We start from the raw sequence: 27,172 nt of genomic DNA, 5'->3' as shown, positions 1-27,172 counted from the left end.
CGGCGCGGCTGCTGGCTGCTGGTTGTGTGTGTGTGTGTGTGTGTGTGTGTGTGTGTGTGTGTGTGTGTGAGGGGATGCAGCGTGATGCCAGGTCTTTGTCTCTCCACTGTGCGCGTTTTGGGCAGGAGATGGGTGGTTGGCATGTGTTGCATGTGTTGCATGGAGCTCTTTTGGATTTTAAGCTGATTGATTGATTGATTGATTGATTGATTGATTGATTGACAGGAGTCAGGTGTTTTTGTCGCGTAGATTCTCTAACGTTCCTCTCGCAGAGGACTGAAACGCGTCTGGATCTCTGTAGTGAGTTCATCCCACTTTGTGCTGATCATAGTGTTGTTATGAATCAGGGCGTGGGGCTTCTTTGGCTGTTTTTACGCGCAATTCTTATCCGTGCGCACAAACGCGCACCAGATGCCGATGGTGCATCCAAAATAAAGGATGTAACGCTCTCTCTCTCTCTCTCTCTCTCTCTCTCTCTCTCTCTCTCTGTTTCTCTCTCTCCATCTCTCTCTCTCTCTCCATCCCTCCCTCTCCTCTCTCTGTGTGTTCCAGTCAGCCTGCTGAGCACCTCCCTCCTCACATCCTTAAATGACCCGGTGCTGAGGAGAGAGAGAGAGTGGGGGGGGGGGGGATCATGGCATGCTGGCCTCACCGGGCCTCCACCAGCACTGACCACCATGGGGCTCCGGTCCAGGACCGTCGCTAGCGGCTCTGAGGAGCAGAAGAAGACCTCCGGAGCTCCTGATGGAGGAGGCGATGGAGGTGATAAGGATGGCGCGCTGCTGCTGCTGGTGTCCGGCCGGGTGGACCTGAAGCGGGGCTCCTCTCAGGGCTCTCAGGGCATCGGGATCGGGTTGCTGGCCAAAACCCCCCTGAACTACAGCCGGCCGGCCAAGAGGAATAACGTCCGCAGGAGGAGGATCCAGAACCTGCTGTACGACGCGCTGGAGAGGCCGAGAGGATGGGCGCTGCTCTACCACGCCTTCGTGTGAGTGCACGCTTTTTTTTACTACTTAATAAAGACCGGAACACACAGGGAGCGTCAGGAGCGCGTTGCGTGGCGGCTGCGTGATTCACGTGTCAGGTGTTCACACCAGCTGCGTTTCTGCTGCTGCAGCTGTCAGCTCTTTCTTTCTACATAGTTTGCCTTTTAAAGGGACTGTTTGTAACTTTCAGAAATGCTTGTTAACAGCGACACCTGTGGCCGTTAAGTCAACGAAAGCCGGCGTCCTGTTGCTTGCGCTTGCTCGCTCTACATAGACATGAACGAGCATCGCTCAAAACAGTGAGGCAACACTCGTCAGCTAAAAGCACAATATCACTCTATATTTCAGCTGCTTGGCAGTAATGTTAGCTGACCAGACCAAGGTCTCTCCATGAATCAATGCTGATCCTAGTGTTGGCTTTTCCTGCTTCAACCTCCGGGGTTGAAGCAGGAAGAGAAACGTTATTGCCTCCCGACTGCGCCCGCAGGGAGACACCGGCAGCCGGTCGGAGACGATAACGTTTCTCGCTGCGGAGCCGGGTCACTTCACAAGACACGGGAAACCTCTGTTGGTCTGGAGGAGCTACAGCAGTTATTTCTGCACAAACGTCCACTGTACATTCACTAGATATTCTCAGAGCTAAACTAACTCTTCTGCAGTGTGGAGTGTGCATGCATGCACGTGAGAGGTGGAGCGAGAGAGAGAGAACGCGCGCGGTGTGTGAGTGAAGGCAAGCAGGCAGAAGAGGAGAGACTCCGGCCACACGCGAGCGCGCAATGGATCCCCATTATTTTAGACAGAGAAAGGTTCAGAAACGTGTTGTAATTTGTAAATAATAGTAATAATCAACAATTAAAACCCCGTACTATATTCATTCATAGAGCTCTCCAAGTCACTGCATGTTCTACCACACTGTCCGGAACATATTTCAGAATAAAAGCCTCGTGTTAACAAATGAAGGAATTCTGTCCACAGAAAAAAACAAAACTCTTGAGGGTTTTTATTTCAAAATGAAAGCAGGAAGTGTTGATTTAAAAATAAGTCTTTACTTTTTTTCATCTCCGTGACATATTCTACAGATAGACATCGAAACTGTAGTAATGTAGCGGGTATGATGTTGATATACTGTCAATAGATCACCTTCACTGTCTGTTGTTGCTGTGACACGCAGCTGAGACGCGCGCGGCTCGTGTCAAAAATAGGCGAGACCTCTATTCTATAAAAGAGATGCAGCTGAGACGCGCGTCTCACGCGGGCAGTGTGGCTGCTCTAAACTGTTAACACGGACTCCGAAATAAAAAACATGCCAAGTAGCTGCCACGCGCTCCTGACGTTATATGTGTGTCCACGCTGTAATGCTGGGATGGAGATGAGCAGCTGAGAGCCTCCTCAGCCGGCTGCAAACAGCTGATTGTTGCAGAGTCTCAGGAACCAGGAGACTCACTCTGTTGCGCAATGTTCCAGTCCATTAATGAAGGCTGCTGGGTAGTAACCTAATAGAGATGTGGAGGAATGAATAGTCTCCTCTTGTATGTCACCGGAGCTCCTTGGTTTATGCAATGACACAGTCAGGATCACTTATGTTGTTTTGTTGGCTGGTGAGTGAAGCAGATCTTTACCAATATTTGGCTGGAAGCTGGTTTCCAACCCTGGTCACTCAGGATCTCTTCACTGGTCTGTTTTAGAGGTTCTCAGCTCAGAAGTTGTGAATGCTTTCACTTAACCCAGGAGTCAGCAACCTTTACTATCTAAAGAGACATTTTAGGCAAAAAAAAATAAAAATCTGTCTGGAGCCGCAAAACATCTGATGAATGTAACACAGTTTATAATCCAAGTATATAGTATATAAGTCTAATGCAGTGAGGGCCAAAGAGACAATGTACTACGGAGTATTAGGGCCACATTGAGGGAAAAAACATCTGAGAGTGAAAAGTCGTAATATTGCGAGAATAAATTCATACCTCTACGAGAGAAAAAAAGAAAATAACATTACATAACATAACAAATTACTACTTTATAACATTATGGCTTTATTCTCGTAATATTACGACTTTTTTTCTCATAATATTACGATTTTATTCTCGTAATATTACAACTTTATTCTCATAATATTACGACTTTATTCTCGAAATATTACAACTTTTTTTTTTCGTAAATTTATGACTTTATTCTCGATATCTCATTTTATTTTTTTTCTTCAATGTGGTCCTAATACTCCGTCGTACCATAGACCTACAACAATGATTAATAAAAATGAAAATGGAAACAAATAAAATAGTTATTCATTTCCATATTTAAAGCTCCACAGGGAGCCACTGGAGAGGGGCTGAAGAGCTGCAGGTTGCTGACCGCTGGGTTAAACCCACCAGACGCAGATAAGTGGAGCTCCAGCAGACGGCTGCTGGTGACCGATCGGTGTGGTATTTGTTGCTGAAGGTGACCAAACTGTAGAAGTTGGTCCTGAATCCTCTCCTGGTCCTGGTCCTGGTCCTGGTCCTGGTCCTGGTCCTGGTCCTGGTCCTACAGTACACATTTGCTTATTTTAGCTGGTCCTCAACCTTTATTCGTTAAGGGACACCTTTTCTATCATTGAGTAAACTGACTATGTGACATAATTTATGGATATTTCATATTATATTCATAACAATAACAATACAGAACAAATAGTGAACACAATATCTGCAGGGCGTTTGTGTAAAACGAATGAATTTTGAGCAGATTATTTCCATCACAGATGAGTTTTCCTGTTATTTTAAGGAACTTTTAATACAATTCTCAGTCTGTCTCGACTAAGTGACATATTTTATGAATTAAAATTTTTAAGTATTGTAATTCGATATTACGATTTATAGTGATTTTTGTTAACTTTTTACCACTAGACCATGAGGAATAAGTTGAGTCATACACTTCTAGGGACTTTTAATTTGGAAATTATCTAAATGAATCCAGTAAAAATGTTTGATTTTCAGCATGTATGTAGTCAGAGATGTCCTGAAGTCAAATATATCAGTCATTGTCAGGAATAATTTATTATCCAACAACCCAGAAATCAAAGAATAAAGACATTTCCCTCCCTCCCTTTTTAATTTATAAAGGACATGTAATGTTTTATACTTCTGGTGAATATAATCCAATCAATCTTATTTCCATAGATGTATTTTTTGTATATACAGTTCCCTTTGTTAACACCTTTATTTTGAAAACCTCTAGCTCTCTCATCAGCTCCGTTCTCTTTATCCATCCATGGTCAGCTCCATCGGGGCCGTTTGAATGCAGAGAACACAAATATCAGTATCTGGGTGCTCTACAGTCGTAGCGTCGGCCCATTTGACCACGGAGACGAGAGCGACGGCCGGCGGCTCGACCGCCAAGTTACCGCCATATGATAACGTTTCCTGTCCGTGACGGAGTTAGCATGCAGCTTTAGCTCTGCTCTGTCTAGCTCTGCTTTTCCTGTCAATGTGTGAAACCCAAAGTGTTTCCATCCTTTACTGGATGTGTAGTGTTTACCACGCTGGATTTAACGTGTGAGGGTGCAGGTCGTATCCACGCTGACCCTCCAACGTTTTATACTTTCTGCGGTTTGTTTTGCTCCACATAGACTCAGATGAAGCAAAACAGAACTTTTTCCACCCCTATTACTTATTATCATCTATTGGTCATTTTGGGCTGCAATAATCCCCCAAAAAGTGCCTTGCTTTTAGTTCTGATGCCGGTCCAGTCTGCCCGGCCTCCCTGGTTATTTTCGGTCTGTCAGATGGTTTTGGCTTCACCTTAAAGATGAGCAGTTTGAACCCAGAACAAAAACCTCTTCCTCTCACCTGCTGGCCCACTCAACGCTTTGTTTCCATTCCTCTTCTGCTCATTAAACTCGGAGACGAAGAAGAGAGACCGAAGAGTCTGACTCACTCTCCGGCTCCTCCAGAACGCGTGTTTCTCTGCAACACAACATATGCAACTTCCAATATGGCTGCTCCATATGGGCTGCTGCTGTCAAGAGCTGCACTGAAATCACATGTAAACATTTTTCATCAGCTTATATCACACACACACAGACACACGCGCACACACACACACACACACACACACACACACACACACACACACAAAAAAAAAAAAATTCATCTGATGAGTGGTTCAGTGTGAAATCGTCTCAGCTCACAGGAAGTGACGACTCGAAACGCCACATGTTTCTGAACGTATGATGTCATGAGGTAGATAAGACGGAGCGATAGAGAGGTGATCAGGTAACTCAAGGTCGAGGAAAGCCCACTAACTTTATTGTCCATTTTTTATCTGTTCAAAATGTACCTAAAAGGGAGATTAGTCAAGTATTTAATACTCTTATCAACATGGGAGTGGACAAATATGCTGCTTTATGCAAATGTATGTATATATTTATTATTGGAAATCAATTAACAACACAAATCAATGACATATATTGTCCAGAAACCCTCACAGGTACTTACTGTATGTATAATGTATATGTAGTATATATACTTACTCATGTATAATACAATATATAAATTAATAGATATAAAACGTAAATAATTAATTATAAAAAATAAAAATTGAAAGAAATGAATAAATATGAAAAAAATTAAAATCAAAAATACATATAAAAATAAGAATGTAAAATAAAAATAGATAAATAAATGTAAAAAAAAAAAAAAAAGAAAATGTAAAAGAAAAAATAAATAAATAGATGGATAAATAAATAAATATAACAAATTTAAATCAATTAACAACACAAAACAATGACAGATATTGTCCAGAAACCCTCACAGGTACTGCATTTAGCATAAAACAATATGCTCCAATCATAACATGGCAAACTGCAGCCCAACAGGCAACAACAGCTGTCAGTGTGTCACTGTGCTGACTTGACTATGACTTGCCCCAAACTGCATGTGATTATCATAAAGTGGGCATGTCTGTAAAGGGGAGACTCGTGGGTACCCATAGAACCCATTTACATTCACATATCTGGAGGTCAGAGGTCAAGGGACCCCTTTGAAAATAGCCATGCCAGTTTTTCCTCGACAAAATTTAGTGTAAGTTTGGAGCGTTATTTGACCTCCTTCACTACAAGCTAGTATGACATGGTTGGTACCGCTGGATTTATCAGGTTTTTCTAGTTTTTGGGAAGGAGCCATGACAGTTTTTCCTTGTCAAAATTTAGCGTAAGTTTGGAGAATTATTTAACTTCCTTCACGACAATCTAGTATGACATGGTTGGTACCAATGGATTCATCAGGTTTTCTAGTTTTATATGATACCAGCATCTTCACTCTAGCTTTAAAATTGAATACTATAATATTAGACATTTTTAATAGAGCTTGATCTTTGTTTTTGCCATGTGCATAAACAACCGTATCATCGGCGTACATCTGAATGTTAACGTCAGAGCAAACCGATGGTAGATCATCTATGTACCGGAGCGTTAGGAGCGATTTAGCCTCCTTCACTACAAGCTAGTATGACATGGTTGGTACTGATGGATTCATCAGATTTTCTAGTTTCATATGATACCAGTATCTTCACTCTAACTTTAAAACTGATCCGGTACAACCTTAAAATCACAAGTTGCGTTAATGCGTTAAAGAAATTAGTGGCGTTAAAACAAATTTGTGTTAACTTGTTATTATTGTGTTAACTTTGACAGCCCTAATTCAACCAGATGATGTCTCCCGCGATTAATCGACTACTGTTTTGGGAGTAGTTGACCTACTGGACCCATCTATTGATTTTCATTGTACTGGTTCCCATAGAGAGCCCAGTCCCTGTGTGTACGCCCACTGGAGGCCACACTGTGATGGAATGTCAGGTTGCACCAAAGTGCCAAACTCAAGCTCCCGTTACAGGACTGAAGCACTGTGGTACCAAAAATCTGGTTACCATAACAACCCTGTAGAGAGAGTGAAATCAGATCTGCAGCGGAGGCTGAGAGTCAGGTAGAGCAAGCATGTGTGAAAGCAGAGAGAGAGAGAGAGAGAGATACAGATAGGAGGGAAACATGAGATGTTGGACATCAGCAGCTTCGGTGGCAGATCAGCGGTGAACCTTGGCCCTCGTCCTGGCATCCAGACAAGCCTGACAGGAGGACTCCTTCCCAGAATGCACGGCTGTATAATCGCCCCTCCCTCCCTCCCTCCTCACTTGTGAGGAATGTTGATGTTGTTGTTTTTACCGGAAAACAACGACAGCGAGCCGTGGGCGCAAATCAGGGCTGTCAGATAGAACCCTTGTGTTGTCGGTGTCGGTGATGTTCAGCCTTTCAGATCTCTGTGAGGAATTACATGCTGCTCTGCAGGTGGAGGCCGTTCTGCAGCCCCCAGTCTCATTGGATTAGTGTCAGACATGCATTGCCCCCTCCCAGACCGCCGCAGTGACACGGGTTAAACGCTCTTTACACCAGGAGGGACACTTTAACCCTCTGACACCCACAACAGACCTGTTTTAGTCTTTTTTTTAGGGGGTCCAGGGGGTCTTTAGGGGGAGATAGCAGGTCAACAGTAGATGTCACATAGAAGTGGTGAACATCATCTGAAAGCTGGAAACCTGAAGATTAATATGAGATGCAGCTCAGCACTGTGGCTCAAGGTGTTCTAGTCATTAATAAGAAATAATCATGAATTGTGAGAGTGTTTGAAGGCTAAAAATGTGTGATTAATTTGCGATTAATTGCGATGATCTATTTAAATTGATTGACAGCCTTAACAAGGTTTATTATTAAAATAATAAATCAGTAACGTGGACAAAAAAAAAATCTTCAAAATTAACAGAATTTTGTATTTAATATTAAAATAATAAATCGTACACTAGTAATTTGGTAAAAAAAAAACAGGGTGCGTTCCCTCAGGTTTAGTTGTCGTAGCGCGTTATGTTTTTTGAACGCTTTTTTTCTCTTCGCCGTGTCTCCGGTCCCAAACAAACTGAAACACGATGCAGCGTGCGAATGCGTCATTGTGCATGTGTAACTATCGGAAAGCATCAATACAGAGGAATCGATAGACACGGAGGCGTGAGATGCCGAGGAATCGGACAACTAGGAATCGGTTCTCTGTTCCCATCACTAGAGTTCTCCCTATCTGTCAAAGTGGTGGATGTCCTGACGATCTTATACCAACAATTCCACCACATTTGGCGGGTGGCGGGTGGCGGGTGGCGGGTGGCGGGTGGCGGGTGCTAATTTAAGACCCTGAGCCCTGACAATAATAATATGATGCTTAACATGCAAATATTACCATAGTGGACTCAGCTGAGTTGTCTTCTCCTCTTTCTCAGCAGAACCTAATTTAAAGTCTTTCTGTCTGCCGTCAAACTGAAACAAAAGAAAGCCGACGAGTTTCCACTTCGCTGTGAATCTGCTCCGATTTTTGCTGAGCCTACAAAAAAACGCTATTTTTACCTCCACAGAAGACGACCGAGCACATAATTACCTCAAAACCTCAGCGAATTACCGTCTGAATCGAGGCGGAACGAGATTAATGTCACACCTAAATGTCACATCTGTCTCTCTGGACGCAGCCGCCCGTCTCCTTTTTCTTCCCTCGGAGCAACACGTTAATATGCATTCAGTAGATATCCGGAGTGGTCACGTTGTTACCTTATCAGTGGAAACAGCCAGTGGAAACGTGTCTCCACTGCCGATTTGTCCTTGTTGTGTCCTTTGTTTTAATTCTTCTGTTCCTGCGTGAGGAAATGGGTTCTAATGCATTTAATAAATCAACAAACACGCCTGAAACCTCCTTGTAGAGACAGCAGACCTCAGATCTGATCTGTGCCCCGCTCACACTGAACAAACTAAGACCAGTTATGCCGTCTTTGCGGCTCTTAAGATTTGGAGCAAGTTCAAGGTTCATTTTAATTATAATCAAGCCCTTTCTTTGGGCTCTTTTTTGGGTGAAGCTTCGTTTCCTGCCTTCCTCATTGACTCAGGAAGAAGGTGGTTGATTTGGCGACAGCTTGTTAACAGTAAGTCCACTTTGAGGGTGTTTTAACATTAGGTACGATTGAACCCATCTTTATTCACATATCTGGAGGTCAGAGGTCAAGGGACCCCTTTGAAAATGACCATAACAGTTTTTCCTCACCAAAATGAAGCGTATATTTGTAGCGTTGTTTAGCCTCCTTCCCAACAAGCTAGTATGACATGGTTGGCACTGATGGATTCATCAGGTATTTTAGTTTCATATGATACCAGTATCTTTACTCTAGCTTTAAAAGTGAGCCCGCTACGACCTCTGAAAGACAGAATAGCGGCCGGTCTCGGGTCCGTCGGAGTGTTAATAACATCCTTTGCTTGACAGCTGATTCTCCTTAAATGTAAAAAGACCGTCTCCATCTCAGTGCCGGCAAGAGGACGTAATGGCCCTTTATTGTCCCCTGATGTTATTCATGTGTGGGACTAGTGTAACTTTAGGTATGTGTGACACGTGAACCTGTGAGAATGGCTTGTTTGCAGATGTATTCTCACTAAAACTGTTTGAATAATAACGGCAGACTTCAGCTCCCTGGACTTTGTAACGTAGTGGAGTTGGAGACTGCGTGCAGCTCATTAGAGGCTACGAGCACTCATTAACAGTCAGTAACCCTAAATAGCACTCGGCTGCAGATTCCACGGGGCGAGAGTCATTTGGTCGCGGCGCTCGACAGCGGGGGGGAAAACGCATCAGCTGAGTGCGAGGAGTTAATTGAGCTCCGACGACTCAAAGGGAAGCGTCTCTTATCTCCTCCGCTCTGAGCAAAAACAACACGGTTGCAGTTTTTTGGTGATTATCTTCTAATATTTAGAATTGGAAGATTAGATGGAGACGTACAGTAAAGTGCATGTTGAGATTCTGTGAAGCACAGCTGACAGTTTCATGTCTCAGCTCGCTGTCCAGAAGCTGACGTTTGATCTTTGTCACCAAAAAGCTGCAGAAAAAGCTGCGTTGGTTTTTCTGTCCTTCCTCAAACACATATATTTTTTTGTAGACTCACCATTTTCCTCCAGCAGGACAAGTGAGGTTTGATAACATGAACTCTCTTTTGTTCACACTCGGGCTGCACCATATACAGCACATCGTTTCAGCATTCACACTGGCATGTGCACATGCACAAATAGATATGTTTTTTATTTCATTTATACAAATTTAATTTGTATTTATTATTAAAGGAATAAATCTTACATCACCAACTTTGCAAAATTAACAGAATTTTGTATTTATTATTAAAATAATAAATCAGTAACTTGGTCAAAAAAAATCCTCAAAATTAACATAATTTCTATTTATTATTAAAATATTAAATGGTACTCCAACAACTTGGTAAAAAATCTTCCAAATTAACAGAATTATTATTTATTATTAAAACAATAAATTGTACATCAGTAACTCGGTAGAAAATCTTGAAAATTAACAAAAATTGTAGCAACTTGTTAAAAAATCTTAAAAATTAAAATAATCTTTATTCATTGTTAAAATAATAAATTGTAACCCAGCAACTTGGTAAAAAAATTCTTAAAAATTATCTGAATATTTATTTATTATTAAAAACAAATAAATCGTACACCAGCAACTTGGTAAAAAAATCTTCAAAATATACAGAATTGTATTTATTATTACAATAGAAAAAATTGTACACCAGCAATTTGGTAAAACATCTTCAACATTTACAGAGTTTTTATTTATTATTAGAATAATAAATTGTACACCAGCAACTTCGTAAAAAAATCTCCCTTTCAGGTACATTTTGAATAGATAAAAATGTGCAATTAATTTGCGATTAATCATGATTAAATACAGCTGTCACGATTGACAGCCCTATCATTCATATATATATTGTATATATAATATATATATATAGTAAAAAAAATATTATTGCAATGTCAGTTTTTTCCAATAGTTCAGACTTTGGCGGCTCTTGTTTCCTGCACAGCTGAAGCGTTTAAACTCCTCCATTCCTACGTTCAATCAGTGTAAATGTGCTTCTGTCACTGAAAGACATGCAATGACTCCTCACATGTATCCGATTGATTTCTCATGCAAACAATGATGACTTCGTCCAGGAGGTCTAACACTGAGATAGTGACTTACGCGTATCAGTAAAGTATCGTAGCTTCAGCCAGGCTACTTCTGAGGCTAATAAACCAGCGGGGATCAATAACCGAGCCGGTTGTGGATGTGTGATTAAAATGAGCGAGTGTGATGACGTAAAAAGCAGATAATTATGTGTTTGCATAGAGCCGAGGAGGTGGAGGAAGACCTCGTCATCATACTGCTTCATCACAATAAGACACACTGATCATCAGTGAGACACAGCTGACTGGACGACTCCGACCAGCTGTCTCTGTTTGTCTTCGTACGCCTGTAATCCTCTTTGATTTTGATCTTTGTTTGTCCGTTCTGCTTCTCGCTTTGTGTGTGTGACGCATCACTTCCTGTGTGGCAGGAAGCAGCGACCAGCTGCGTGTTTACGAGTGTTTTCCATTCAGCAGCAAATGGAAAAGATGTCCTGAACAATCACAGGCTCGGACAGCAAGATCTTCTCAAATGTTTAGTTTTTGTTACTCGGACTCGACGGGGACTGAAGTGTTGATGTTGCATATTCAGATCAATCGGAGCCATTCGTGTTTTTCATGTATTAATGAGATTAAAGTGCTGCAAAACAGACTCTTATAACTGTTAAAATGTTCTGGATTATTACATACATTCTCATGATAAAGGACAGGAAATTCAGCTTGTGAGTTTACGGCATGTTAATTTCAGATAAACGGGTGATATTCTGTTTCATAAATATCCAAACAGTCATATTTAGAGGTCCCCTCTGCGGTGGAGTTTAACCATTAACAGCCCGTTCATGTTAACCAGCGGTGGACTCGGTTCAGCTCCTAATGGACTCTGCGGTTGTGGTCATTTAGCGTAATGACATTTATCTTCTACAAATGTTGCAGCAGTGGGAGAGTCATTCAGTGGTGGCTTACGGAGAGATGAAATGTAGGTGAAGGCTCAGTTAACTAAGAAATAAACATCTGACACAGAAATACAGTGTGTGTTTCTGTAATGCTGCTGTCGCTTTCTTTAAGATTTATAATATTAAAAAATGACACGCAGCATCAGGTTGTTTGTTCAAAAATGACAATAGACCAGTTTTTGTCTTTTTTAGGGGGTCCATGGGGTCTTTAGGTTTACCTGCTATCTCCCCCTAAAGACCCCATCCATCCTCTGAATGCTCTAGGTCTCTAGTCTGATCCATCCATCCTCTGAATGCTCTAGGTCTCTAGTTTGATCCATCCATCCTCTGAATGCTCTAGGTCTCTAGTTTGATCCATCCATCCTCTGAATGCTCTAGGTCTCTAGTCTGATCCATCCATCCTCTGAATGCTCTAGGTCTCTAGTCTGATCCATCCATCCTCTGAATGCTCTAGGTCTCTAGTTTGATCCATCCATCCTCTGAATGCTCTAGGTCTCTAGTTTGTGGCTGTAAAGTTTCATGAGGCTGTGATTATCCTAGAGGTCACCACAGGTCATTTTATACAGTGAGGTCAATGAAATGTCTCCTATGGGGACTAACATCATCACACATGAATACAGTTGGGCTCATTGGATCCACCAGAGTCTCAGCTTTACAGTGAGACCCAATTTATGGAAAGACTGTTTAGGGACCCCAGTATGCAGAAAACTGCATGTGATTATCATAAAGTGGGCATGTCTGTAAAGGGGAGACTCGTGGGTACCCATAGAACCCATTTACATTCACATATCTGGAGGTCAGAGGTCAAGGGACCCCTTTGAACATAGCCACGGCAGGTTTTCCTCACCAAAATTTAGCCCAAATTTGGAGCGTTATTTAACCTCCTTCCTGACATGGTAGCATGACAGGTTTTTTAGTTCCATATGATATCTGTATCTAGTCTCTGAAAGACGGTAAAGTCAGTCGGGATCACCCGCAATCCAGCGGGTCTCGGAGGGTTAACCTCACTGGTTAAATTAGATGGATAAAGGGGTCAGAGGCGGCTTCGTCCTGCAGAAGTCCACATTCAGCTCCTGTGTCGTGCTGATGTTAAAAATGAAAATAATAGAAATGACTCCGGTTTATCTCCTGCAGCAGAAAGAGTTTAGCCGTTAGAGAGCAGAGCCTGCAGTCGCTCTGACAGTCTGAAGTTACATGTTCATTTAGGAGTCACTCCCACTGTGCTGGCTCCGAGCCGAGGTGATGGTGATGGAGCTGCTGCTGCCGCTGCCGCTGCAAGGCAGTTACAGTCAGCTGCCAGATCCTGCATGAGAACGTTTAAAACTGAACTTTAGATCCTGCATGAGAACGTTTAAAACTGAACTTTAGATCCTGCATGAGACCGTTTAAAACTGAACTTTAGATCCTGCATGAGACCGTTTAAAACTGAACTTTAGATCCTGCATGAGAACGTTTAAAACTGAACTTTAGATCCTGCATGAGACCGTTTAAAACTGAACTTTAGATTCTACATGAGACCGTTTAAAACTGAACTTTAGACAACGAGTTCGTGCAGCTTTTTAATTAATCATTAACATTTTTTTAACCGTTTTAACCACTAGCGTTAATCAGTTAAAATGCTTAATGTCGGTTAAACGGTTAACTTTTAACATCCCTAACATCCTTAATCTAAAACAAATTGCATTCAAATCAACATGTAAAAATGTCACACAGAACTGCAAATGCAACGTTCCTACAGGTGTAGAGATACAAGACGCCTGCAGAAGGTCAATACGTGAACACGACGGATCCTCTCTAGCTGTAACCATTTCAGGCTGCCTACGTGTGGCCTTGCCATGATTTTAATAATAAATGGAGTATGATTAAATGTGTTTTATTGCAGAATCAATGAAGGTGATTAGCCGGGTTCTTACTGTACGTGTTGGGTTCTGAGTGTTGAGGCGTTCCTCCGCTCTGCAGGGACTGATGAGAGGACGGTATACGACCAGCTGTCAAAAAGCACTTATCTGCAGAAAAAGATCACTTTGATGATGGTTGATCAGGAGTTCATAAGATATGAATGAGTGAGGGCTGCAGGATGTTAGGGTTGACTTTGTATTACACACCCAACCCAACACATGCCTTCAAACGGCAGTTTGTCTCTGCAGAAATAAATATTGTTGTTGCCTGTTGGGCTGCAGTTTGCCATGTTATGATTGGAGCATATTGTTTTATGCTAAATGCAGTACCTGTGAGGGTTTCTGGACAATATCTGTCATTGTTTTGTGTTGTTAATTGATTTAAAATAATAAATATATACTTACATTTGCATAAAGCAACACATTTGTCCACTCTCATGTTGATAAGAGGATTAAATACTTACCTACCAGAGATATAATACCAGTTGTAGTGCTTGAACATGTCAACCTGTAACCAGCAAGTCCTTCTGTCTGGAGCCGCAAAACATGTGAGCATTGTGATGAAGGTAACACAGTTTATAGTCTATGTGTATAGTATATAAGTCTAATGCAGTGAGGGCCAAAGAGACAATGCACTACGAAGTATTAGGGCCACATTGAGGGAAAAAACATCTGAGATTTACAGAATAAAGTCGTAATATTACGAGAATAAAGTCATAACTTTACGACAGTTTGCTGACCCCTGGTCTAATTGATTAGTTTATTGACAGGAAAATAATCGTCAACTATTTTGATAATCGACTTCGTTAAAGTCATTTTTCATGCAGATTTCCTGCTTGCCTCTGTCTTATATCCTGTTAAACTGAATGTCTTTGGGGTTTTCTGACTGACAGCACAAAGACATCATCCTCGACTTGGACTATTTTCTGACATTTTATAGACCGATTAATCCATTAATCTAAAAAGTCATCTTCAGATGAATTGATAATGATCGTTAGATGCAGCCCTCGCTCTGTGTGGGGGGAGCGGATGTGTTTCAGACCAGAAGATGGATCACATCTCAGGCTGAAGCCGTCTGAAGCCGTCGTGTCACTGATGCTCTCATGTTTCACGTTTTGCGTCACGCTCGACAATCGCTCATTTCATCGATGATTCATGCGACCCTTTCTGATCCACATTAGTCCAGATGATTTGGCGTTTCCGTGACGATACCGTGGGGATGTGCTCTGTTGTCTTCCTCCCGAGCACAATTTACCCCAAAACACCAGAACAAATTCAATTGTCCTGCTGTTATCAGTGTTTGTACATGACGCTCCTCCTCTAGCTGCTCTCTCCATCCTCTCCTCCTTACCCTGCTCTGTTATTCCTTCCTCCTCTCTTCCTCCCCCGGACCCAGACGACTGTAATGCTCGTGGCGCCCAGAGGCTCCAGCCTCCAACATCCCCCCGAGGCCGTTTGCCTCTGACTTCGGCCTGCTTAAGAATGATGCCGTCAGGTTTCATTTACGTCAGGTTGAGCAGCAGAATGCTGTAATGTTCAGGTATGAGTCACTGAGCCGGAATGAAGAGTTTCAGACTGATTATCATCACTAGTTTACAGTTTTAAACACAGATAAAGCTGCTATTGTTTATATACTTACGTTTTTAAGTTAGAATCTATGGCCCCGACCACGGCTCTGATATATCAGTAAGTTAGAATCTAAGGCCCTGACCACGGCTCTGAAATATGAGTTAGTTATAGTCTATGGCCCCGACCACGGCTCTGATATATCAGTAAGTTAGAATCTATGGCCCCGACCACGGCTCTGAAATATCAGTAAGTTAGAATTTACGGCCCCGACCACGGCTCTGAAATATCAGTAAGTTAGAATCTACGGCCCCGACCACGGCTCTGAAATATCAGTAAGTTAGAATCTAAGGCCCCGACCACGGCTCTGAAATATGAGTTAGTTATAGTCTATGGCCCCGACCACGGCTCTGAAATATCAATAAGCTAGAATCTATGGCCCCAACCATGGCTCTGAAACATCAGTAAGTTTGAATCTATGGCCCCGACCATAACGCTGAAATATCAGTAAGCTAGAATATATGGCCCCGACCATGGCTCTGAAATATCAGTAAGTTAGAATCTATGGCCCCGACCACGGCTCTGAAATATCAGTAAGTTAGAATCTATGGCCCCGACCACGGCTCTGAAATATCAGTAAGTTAGAATTTACGGCCCCGACCACGGCTCTGAAATATCAGTAAGTTAGAATCTACGGCCCCGACCACGGCTCTGAAATATCAGTAAGTTAGAATCTACGGCCCCGACCATGGCTCTGAAATATCAGTAAGTTAGAATCGATGGCCCCGACCATGACTCTGAAATATCAGTAAGTTAGAATCTACGGCCCCGACCACGGCTCTGAAATATCAGTAAGTTAGAATCTACGGCCCCGACCACGGCTCTGAAATATCAGTAAGTTAGAATCGATGGCCCTGACCATGACTCTGAAATATCAGTAAGTTAGAATCTACGGCCCCGACCACGGCTCTGAAATATCAGTAAGTTAGAATTAATGGCCCCGACCACGACTCTGAAATATCAGTAAGTTAGAATCTATGGCCCCGACCACGACTCTGAAATATCAGTGAGTTAGAATCTATGGCCCCGACCACGGCTCTGAAATATCAGTGAGTTAGAATCTATGGCCCCGACCACGGCTCTGAAATATCAGTAAGTTAGAATCTATAGCCCCGACCATGGCTCTGAAACATCAGTGAGTTAGAATCTAAGGCCCCGACCACGGCTCTGAAATATCAGTAAGTTAGAATCTATAGCCCCGACCACGGCTCTGAAACATCAGTGAGTTAGAATCTAAGGCCCCGACCACGGCTCTGAAATATCAGTAAGTTAGAATCTATGGCCCCGACCACGGCTCTGAAACATCAGTGAGTTAGAATCTATGGCCCCGACCACGGCTCTGAAACATCAGTAACTTAGAATCTATGGCCCCGACCACGGCTCTGATATGAGCTGTGTATTGATAAATCCATGGCGCTGTCTGTGGTGCTGAAGTAGCATCTATGTCGATCTACAACATTCTCTCTCTGTATATATATATATTCTCTATATTCTCTATATCTCTATAGCTGGGGTTTGTCCCCTCTGTTATTAATCTTGGGGGTTTAAAAATGACTTTAAAGTCCTCACAAAGTGCACATTCTCCCTGTTAGTTGTAAAAGGTAACCGTGGTAACCACCAAAAGGAAACAGAGGAAGTGTATCTCCAGACTGCTCAAATGATAAACAGACGTATGTTTCATGTTTATAACCTGCCGGAGTGATGCGGCGGAGCAGCACAGCTGCAGTTCAACAGCTGGCTAACGATGATTCCTGCTCGTTTGTCTCGGAGGTGACGACGAGGTTTTACGGGCTCAAACGGCGGATGCTGGGAAACGGAGTAATAAGCGCGCTCACGCTGAAGTCTCATCAGCGATGAAACATTACTCATAGTTTTATTGTTATGATGCTCACTGGGTTTGACGGAGTTTGAAGGCGTGTGGTAATTAACACGGGACCAGGGGGATGGGTGATGGTAGACGTGGGCTCTGAACCGCCGCCTTGGCCTCGTTCCAGCGCAAACACACACACACACATACACACGCGCACACACACACACACACACACACACACACACACACACACACAGCTCGACTAATCATTGTAATGTTATCAGTGAGGAGGAATGATTGTGTTTAGGAGACAGAGGGAACAGTTGGCGTCGTGCAGAATGAGACACAAATATAGTGTTTTCATGCACTTTATCAACTTTGAGCTGTTTAGCTTCCACGTCTTCTTTCAGACATTAATATTACTACACTTTGTTTATTTGCATCTGTAGATTGCTCTTAACTTCACCCAAAGTGAGCATTAGATGATGCCTCATTTGCATATTTGAACATAACAATTCAGAAGATTTGTATTATAATAAATCTCTGGCTGTATTAGACCATTACTGGCAATGGTGTAACGCCACTAATATCTTTAACGCATTAACACAACTTGTGATTTTTAGGTCGTAGCGGCTCAGTTTTAAATCTAGAGTGAAGATACTGGTTTCATATGAAACTAGAAAAACCTGATGAATCCATCAGTACCAACCAGGTCAGACTAGCTTGACGCCAAGGAGGTTAAATAACGCTCCATACTTACGCTACATTTTTGAGAGGAAAAACTATCGTCCATTTTCAAAGGGTCCCTTGACCTCTGACCTCCAGATCAGTGAATGTAAATGGGTTCTATGGGTACCCACGAGTCTCCCCTTTACAGACATCCCCACTTTATGATAATCACATGCAGTTTGGGGCAAGTCATAGTCAAGTCAGCACACTGACACACTGACAGCTGTTGTTGCCTGTTGGGCTGCAGTTTGCCATGTTATGATTGGAGCATATTGTTTTATGGTAAATGCAGTACCTGTGAGGGTTTCTGGATCAATATCTGTCATTGTTTTGTGTTGTTAATTGATTTCCTTTTTTTAATATTTATTTACCTATCTATTTATTTATTTTGTATCTATTCCATTTTCATTTTTTTTACATATATTTATCTATTTATTATTTTCCATCATTATTTTTATATGTATTTATGATTTTTTAAAAATATTTATACATTTTTCCTTTCATTTTTTTAAATATTTATTTATCTTTTTATTTCTTTTTTATATTTATTTATTTATGTATTTATACATCGTATTATACATAAGTAAGAACATATACATGTACATTATACATAAGTATCTGTGAGGGTTTCTGGACAATATCTAGAGTATTAAATACTTGACAGATCTCCCTTTAAGGTTCATTTTGAACAAATAAAACATGTGCGATTAATCGTGATTAACTACAACTAACACATTGTGGCGTTAAGTCATTTAATTGTTGTTGTGTTTCAGTGGCACCAGCAGTAGCATTAGTAGAAGGAGTAGTATTAGTTAGATGTCAGTAGTAGTACTGTAGTACACACACACACACACACACACACTCACACACACACACTCACACACACTCACAGATTGAATCTCTGATCACTGACAGGTTCATTTGATATCACCCCCCCCCACCCCGCGATGCAGGCAGACAGGGATCGATGGGTATAGGTGGAGAGTCGGACCCTGAGGAGGATGATCTTACCGGGAGGAGAAAGGAGATCTGGGAACCCCCCCCCTCCCATCTCTCTCCAATCCCACAATCCCTTTCTCCTCTGTGAACACCAGACCTCAGCCACGTCTCTCAGTGTGTAATTTCAGTCCCGTCTGAATCTGCCGTGTCAGTGATTTTCACCGAGTCCTCCGGCTTCTTCTTCTTCTACTTCCTGTAACACGGCGGTAAAAATAACCTGCTCCCCTTCCAGACCGACATCCTCTCGTAGTGTTTGTGAACGCTGCACGATTCTGTTTGCAGTTTTTTTATTGCACGTGAAAGCAGTATTTCACCCGACAACTGTCTGCTCCAGTTCAGTAGAGCTGAGCCAAACCGACCGCGGCTGACTCCAGTAATGAATGTAGTAATCTATAGACAGGTTCACATCACAAAGATATTCAGTAGACAGCAATATCAAACTGGAAATGCTCTCATTGAGACGCTGGAACCAGAGACTGTTTGGGATTTTTCCTCGTTAAATCATCAAAATGCTAAATTACATTTCAGTCAATTTATTGATGAATCTGACAAACAACAACTTATTTTGTGTTATTTACAAAACAAGTTTAAAGAAATGTATTCACTGAGTCTGTTTCCACGTGGTTTCTATCCACACACCAACCTTTACCTTTCCTGACGGATACAGAACGGATATGACGTCACGTTACTCAGACTACAACAATAAAAGCGGTAACTTCCTTCTACCTCCACAGAGACTCAGATGAAGCAGATATATCGATTCTGGCATTGAAACGTGTCAGCACATCTCTGGTAAACACCAGATTTAAAGCGCTGCTTCTGTGTGATTCTTTGCAGATCTGTCGATTCAATCAACTAATCAACAAAATCGTACGTGTGTTAGTCGACTAAGAATTTCTTTCGTCGAGGTCAGCCCTACGGAAACAAGTTAAAAACAACATTCATGGACACGTCCTGCTTCTATAATGGATAGTTATAATCTCACTGACCAACAGGTGTAATCACCAGTAATCCAGATGCAGATAAACTGTGAGAACAATTCATTCACTCAGATTTGGTTACACCTGCTGCAATGGGACAAAGTTAAATCCCCCCCCCCCCCTCCTATATAATACAGAGGGATGAGTCAGAGCCTCTGTGGATTTGAACCAGCGAGTCATGGAGAGCAGCAGATCTGCAGCTCTGTGAGTGGTTGGTGGACAGATTTAGCCTGCAGAGTGGAGTCATCCAGCAGATCTGCAGCACGTTAAACACTCATAACCACTAATCATCACCACGTTAAATCACAAGCATCAGTACAGTAAACACATGAAACCACCGCTGACGGCCCCCAGACCTTAAATCCTTAGGTTGCATTTCACAACAAGTTGTAATAGTCGCATTATACGAACCTGATGATGCAGCACTTGATGCTGTTAACCCTCTGAGACCCACTATAGACCCGTTTTAGTCTTTTTTTTAGGGGGTCCAGGGGGTGTTTAGGGGGAGATAGCAGGTCAACAGTAGATGTCACAAACCACAAAGTATTCCTGAATGTGTGCATGTGAAGGAGCAGATGAGGTGAATGCCTTGACTTGTACGAGTGTATCAAACAGCTTTTGAATTCCCTGAATAAATAAGCGTTGAATTCATTAATTAAATACATACAGTACGTTGGATCATATTTAATAGATGAGTGTAAGAGAGGAGGAAGATGGAGGCGTCGCCACAGACCTGCTGCCTCTCTGTAATGATGTGTTTTATGGAGAAAGTGGGTCAGGACGGCCTCGGGGTGCTGCCGCTGGCCTCAGGATGCACGATGCAAACGCTCTGAGCCTCAGACTCACAACCCTCATCACAACTGATGTTTGTACCGTATGAAAATAGCTCAAACACAAAGCAAGAAAATCAATGTGAAGGTAAATGAGCCGCTGATGGAACATCTGAACTCCTCTGATTTGTTCCATGTCAGCGTGCAGGAAGTGACAGAAATCCATAATTAGTAGTTGAGTCGTCGGGTTTGTCGCCATCAACCTGGTTTCATTTTCATTTCACACTAGAAAAACTCATCGGAAACGTCTGTTAACTATTTTAAACGCTTCTCGGACTAAAAAATTTGAAGATTTTTCTTCTGCGTCCCACAAGTATTACGATTTATTGTGATTTTTGTTAACTTTTTTAACACTAGACCATGGGGAAAAACTTAAATCATACACTTCTAAGGACTTTTACTTTGGAAAATCTCTAATTGAATCCAGTAAAAATGTTTGATTTTCAGCATGTATGTAGTCAGAGATGTCCTGAAGTCAAATATATCAGTCATTGTCAGGAAGTATTAAATTAGTGGTATTTTCTTTTTAATTTATAAGGGACATGTAATGTTTTATACTTCTGGTGAATATAATCCAATCAATCTTATTTCCATAGATGTATTTTGTAAATACAGTTCCCTTTGTTAACATCTTATTTTGAAAACCGGACGTAGTCACACGTGTCTACTTCCTCTAACTTCTCCAAGGTGGTCTCTAGCTCTCCCGTCAGCTCCGTTCTCTTTATCCATCCATGGTCAGCTCCATCGGGGCCGTTTGAATGCAGAGAACATAAATGTCAGTATCTGGGTGCTCTACAGTCGTAGCGTCGGCCCATTTGACCACGGAGACGAGAGCGACAGCCGGCTCGACCGCTCATTACCGCATTACGATAACGTTTCCTGCTGAGTTTTTCCGCACGTTTTTTTCCAATATTTTGCAGACATTTTTCCCGCCTTTTTTGGGATGTTTTTTTTGCACATATTCCAGTCTTTTTTCAGACACTTTTTGGGGAAATATTTCAGACATTTTTCAGACTTTTATTTTCTGACTTTGTTCAGCTTTTGTTCAGAGTTATTTTTTGACATATTTTGGCCTTTTTTAGAAGTTAGCATGCAGCTTTAGCCGTGATGTCTAGCTCTGCTTTTCCTGTCAATGTGTGAAACCCAAAGTGTTTCCATCCTTTACTGGATGTGTAGTGTTTACCACGCTGGATTTAACATGAGGGGGTGCAGGTCGTATCCACGCCGATCTACTCTCTTGTTTCGGCTCGCTGCAAATATGACGTCACGTCACTCAGACTACAACAATAAAAGCGGTAACTTCCTTCTACCTCCACATAGACTCAAATGAAGCAAATATATTGATTCTAAAATACAATCCTTCTCATTTCCTCTTTAATCTGAGTTTAGATACAGTATAATGTTATCTGGCTTCATGCTGCAGTAAGTTGGTTTTGTGTCTCCAAAGCCTCCGAACCTAAGACAGAAGAGTGTGAGGGTCTAGTAGTTGCAGTGTATTGTGGTCATTTTGTGTAAATATATTACTTATTAGCTCATTAAACTCTGGATCAGATCATCAGCAGTTTTCTGCATCATGCCTAGCTGTCTTTACTCTGCAGGTCGAGAGCTTCCTCTTCATTAGCCGATGTGATGAACGACCAGCTGCTCCAATCGGAGAGCTCGTAGCAATTACAGCGAGGGTCGGGTCTGTTTAGAGGCATTAGTGAGCTGCTGGTTTACGTGACCTGCTCTGTGCTAACGATGTTAGCTTCTTCCTGTGTGTGTGTGTATGGTGTGTGTGTGTGTGTGTGAGGGTGTTCTGGAGGACGCTTTAACACCGTGTGTGTGTTAACAATGAATTTGCAGTTAATTAGCCGGGCAGCTGTTTTTTTTTCTTGCAATGCAATTTGTGTGTGTTCATTTGTGCACGTTACAGGAGTAATTACCTGGTGATAGGAGAGTCGGGGGCCAAAGGGGCCAGTGGTCCCCCCCCACTTAACGGCCCTGTCCCACTTTAATTTTAAGGAATCACTGTATCCCGACAAATACCCCTCGACAGATCTGCTCTCATTTTAATCTGCTTGGCTCCGGCTCAGCTGAGTCTCACGTAACCGCCGCCTGAACTGAATCCTTTATTTAAGCTTCAGGTCTTTTTTTTTGACAATACGTGCGTAAGCGTTAGGTTGATACCCAATAAAAAAAGCACTGAATTATACATATTTATCCACATTTTGCAGCCGGCGGAGCAGAGTGTGCTATGTATCTTTATCCAATCATAATCACCCATTGTGTAGCCTGATTCAGATGAAATCAAATTGTTCTGACATCCAGCCATGGATGTATTAAGAGAGCTTTGTACTGGATGCGCGTGGTGGCTGCGTGATTGACGTGTCGGGTGTTCACACCAGCAGCGTTTCTGCTGCTGCTGCTGTCAGCCCTTTCTTTCTACATAGAGTTTTCCTTTCATATTAGTCATTTCATTTCATTATAAATGTCATTTATATTTATTTTAGACGGAGAAAGGTTAAGAAACGTGTGGTAATTTGTAAATAATAGTAATAATCCACAATTAAAACCCCAGTACTTTATTCATTCATGGAGCTCTGCAAGTCACTGCATGTTCTACAACACTGTCCGGCACATATTTACATAAACACTGAGGACAAAAAATAAATCTGAGATTTTGAGAATAATGTCATATTACGAGAATAAAGTCATAATATTATAAAGTAGTAATTTTACGTGTTATTTTCTTTTTTTTTTCGTAAAGTTATGACTTTATTATCGTTATACTACGACATTTTTTTCTTGTTAAATTATGACTTTATTCTCGTAATATTACGACTTTTTGTTCTCATAAAGTTATGACTTTATTCTATAAATCTCAGATGTTTTTTCCCTCAATGTGGCCCTAATACTCCGTAGTACATTGTCTCTTTGGCCCTCACTGCATTAGACTTATATACTATATACTTAGACTATAAACTGTGTTATCTTCATCACAATGATCAGATGTTTTGCGGCTCCAGACAGATTTTTTATTTATTTTTTTTACCTAAAATGTCTCTTTTGATAGTAAAGGTTGCTGACCTCTGGGCTAGTGTTAAAAAAGTTATCAAAAATCACAATATTTGTAGAATCGCAATACTTAAAAATCATATTACGTTTCGAATCGGCACCCAGGTATGGTGATAGTATAGAACCAGGAGATAGGTGAAACGTCCCGGCTCTAATTACCATGATTATGACACACTTCCCTGAGCTCAACACACACCGTCTCCTCCGGCCTGTTCAGTAGCAGCAGCTTCCTGTCAGAGTGTGTGTGCGTGTGTGTGCGTGTGTGTGTGTGTGTGTGTGAGTGTGTGTGTGTTTACGCTCTGCGTTCCCTCTCTGGGATCCATTTTGGAAAGTGACAGCCTGCGGTCTGAACCAGACGGTATTTAACCAGGCTGCAGCTCCCAGACTCGCTCTAAAAGCTTCCTCTGTCGACCTCCAGGCCAAATTGATCACCTCTTCTTCTCTCCGTGTGGTAGACGAGGCTGATTGGAAGGTTTTTATTTATTTTTTTTACTTTAATGCCACATTAAGACATTTTATGTAAAATCCACCTGTCTGCTCAGTCTGAATCACAGTGTGTCTGGAACACAGAAGAGCGTCTGGTGTCTGTGGTGTTTCCTCCGTACTAGAGGAAATGAGTAAAAATATAAAATCCAAAAGTGCCTCTTAATGAGGAACAAGCACTTCGTATCTTGTTATCTAATGCAGCAGCCACCCAGAGGTTCATAGAGTTTAAGTCAGCCTTAGGATGCTCATTTAGTAAAGAAATCTTAACTGATAACCGACCCTCATTAACCGATTATTAACCGCTGCGTTCACTGTCTCCAGTTCACCGTCAGGAGAGCTACGGTGCTGCGTTCACTGTCTGTTTCTCTGGTTGTTACTACAGCCGCGGAGGGGTCTCTCAACGGCCTGAAGGGGATTATTTCAAAACAATGCCCCGCTAGCTGTACGTTATCCCGCTTATTACACGGCTACTTGCTTAAGAAATCAATATTTTGACACAAAAACGGTCCTCCAGAGTCCGACATCAGAGCTGCGCCCATAGCAACGGTCTGCTATACGTAGCGACGGTCTGTTATACATTGCAACGGTCTGTTATACATAGCGACGGTCTGTTATACATAGCAACGGTCTGTTATATATAGCGAAGGTCTGCTATACATAGCGACGGTCTGCTATACATAGCGACGGTCTGTTATACATAGCGACGGTCTGCTATACATAGCAACGGTCTGTTATACATAGCAACAGTCTACTATACATAGCAACGGTCTGTTATACATAGGGACGGTCTGTTATACATAGCGACGGTCTGTTATACATAGCGACCGTCTGTTATACATAGTGACGGTCTGTTATCCATAAGGACGGTCTGCTATACATAGCGACCGTCTGTTATACATAGCGACGGTCTGCTATACATAGCGACGGTCTGCTATACATAGCGACGGTCTGCTATACATAGCGACGGTCTGTTATACATAGCGACCGTCTGTTATACATAGTGACGGTCTGTTATCCATAAGGACGGTCTGCTATACATAGCGACCGTCTGTTATACATAGCGACGGTCTGCTATACATAGCGACGGTCTGCTATACATAGCGACGGTCTGCTATACATAGCGACGGTCTGCAATACATATCGACAGTCTGCTATACATAGCGACGGTCTGCTATACATAGCGACGGTCTGCAATACATATCGACGGTCTGTTATACATAAGGACGGTCTGCTATACATATCGACGGTCTGCTATACATAGCGACGGTCTGTTATACATAGCAACGGTCTACTATACATAGCGAAGGTCTGTTATACATAGCGACGGTCTGTTATACATAGCGACGGTCTGCTATATATAGCGACGGTCTGCTATACATAGCAACGGTCTGTTATACATAGCAACGGTCTGTTATACATAGCCACGGTATGTTATACATAGCCACGGTCTGTTATACATAGCCACGGTCTGCTATACATAGCAACGGTCTGCTATACATAGCCACGGTATGTTATACATAGCCACGGTCTGTTATACATAGCCACGGTCTGCTATACATAGCCACGGTCTGTTATACATAGCAACGGTCTGTTATACATAGCCACGGTATGTTATACATAGCAACGGTCTGTTATACATAGCCACGGTATGTTATACATAGCCACGGTCTGTTATACATAGCAACGGTCTGTTATACATAGCCACGGTATGCTATACATAGCAACGGTCTGTTATACATAGCCACGGTATGTTATACATAGCCACGGTCTGCTATACATAGCAACAGTCTGCCGCTATGGTTAGCCACTTTCTTTTATCGGTAATTAAGTCCTCAAACATTAATGTTATCAGGAAGTCCAGACGTCTGCCCTGAAAACCATCACCATAACGTCCACTTCCTGTCTGACTGCTCCTCGCTGTGAGGCCGGCGGCGGGTTGTGTGTTTCTGTTTGGTTTTGGTGGATTCCTCGTTGTTTCTCCTCTCCGGTGAGACTGTAGCATCGGATTGCAGAGCTCCTCTCCAGCTAACCCTCCCGGCAGCTGACGGAGCACTTATCTCCAGTGTGAACTACGCTCTCATCATTTATTCATGCTTTATTTTGCACCAGGAACCATTTGTTCTACCCTTCCTACCCCCCCATCCACCCGCTCTCTCTGGGCCGTAATGGAGCATCGTTTCCAATTCCTCCGAGGCTCGTCCTGAGACGCCGACTCCCCTCCCCTCCCCGTAATGCTTCCTGCTTCCTGAACGCTTGGTGATTAAGCCTCGGGTGATCGGCCGGTGCCGCAGGATTTTTTTTGGAAGTCTATTGTCTGTTTTGGCAGCGAGGAGATAAAAAGGAGCTCTCTCTCTGTGTGTGCTGAGGAGTTTTTGTTGTTTGTCCATGAGGCTTTGGAGCGAGTTGAGAGTCAACAGAGGGGTGCATCGCTGCTTCCTGCTGTGAAACTGGGACTTTATGTAGATATGAAACGAGAGGCAGGCGTCCTGGTCTCTCTGCAGGCTGGTGACACGCTCGGGATGAATATTTGTTTCTAATTATAAGAAGACGCCAGGAATCCACATTTCTGATCCAATACTTCAGTTTATGACCAAATACCTAAAGACTTTCCCATCAGAGATGCTAACACCAAACTAAGATGGTCAACATGACTTACTGTAATATCACCATGTTAGCATCGTCACTGTGAGCATATTAGCACCCTGATGTTATCCAGATGTAGCTCAGTGCAGCTGCTAGCTTTGTTGACTCTCAGTCTAGACTAATATTTTTAAAGCATTAACACAATTGTGATTTTTAGGTTGTAGCGGGCCAA

General features: G+C 42.3%; 1 protein-coding gene across 1 annotated transcript in view; it reads left to right on the top strand.

Moving 5' to 3' along the window:
* kcnq3 (potassium voltage-gated channel, KQT-like subfamily, member 3) overlaps positions 1-27,172 on the top strand; it is a 97,346-nt gene that overhangs the window by 198 nt on the left and 69,976 nt on the right. Inside the window, 1 exon segment of the mRNA XM_037787404.1 lies at positions 553-988. Coding sequence (XP_037643332.1) covers positions 678-988 — 311 coding nt within the window. The 5' untranslated portion in view covers positions 553-677.

This window comes from Sebastes umbrosus, chromosome 12, assembly GCF_015220745.1.
Source record: "Sebastes umbrosus isolate fSebUmb1 chromosome 12, fSebUmb1.pri, whole genome shotgun sequence".
NCBI lineage: Eukaryota > Metazoa > Chordata > Actinopteri > Perciformes > Sebastidae > Sebastes > Sebastes umbrosus.
The sequence above is the reverse complement of the archived record's forward strand: the minus strand, read 5'-3'. Positions and strand labels throughout refer to the sequence as shown.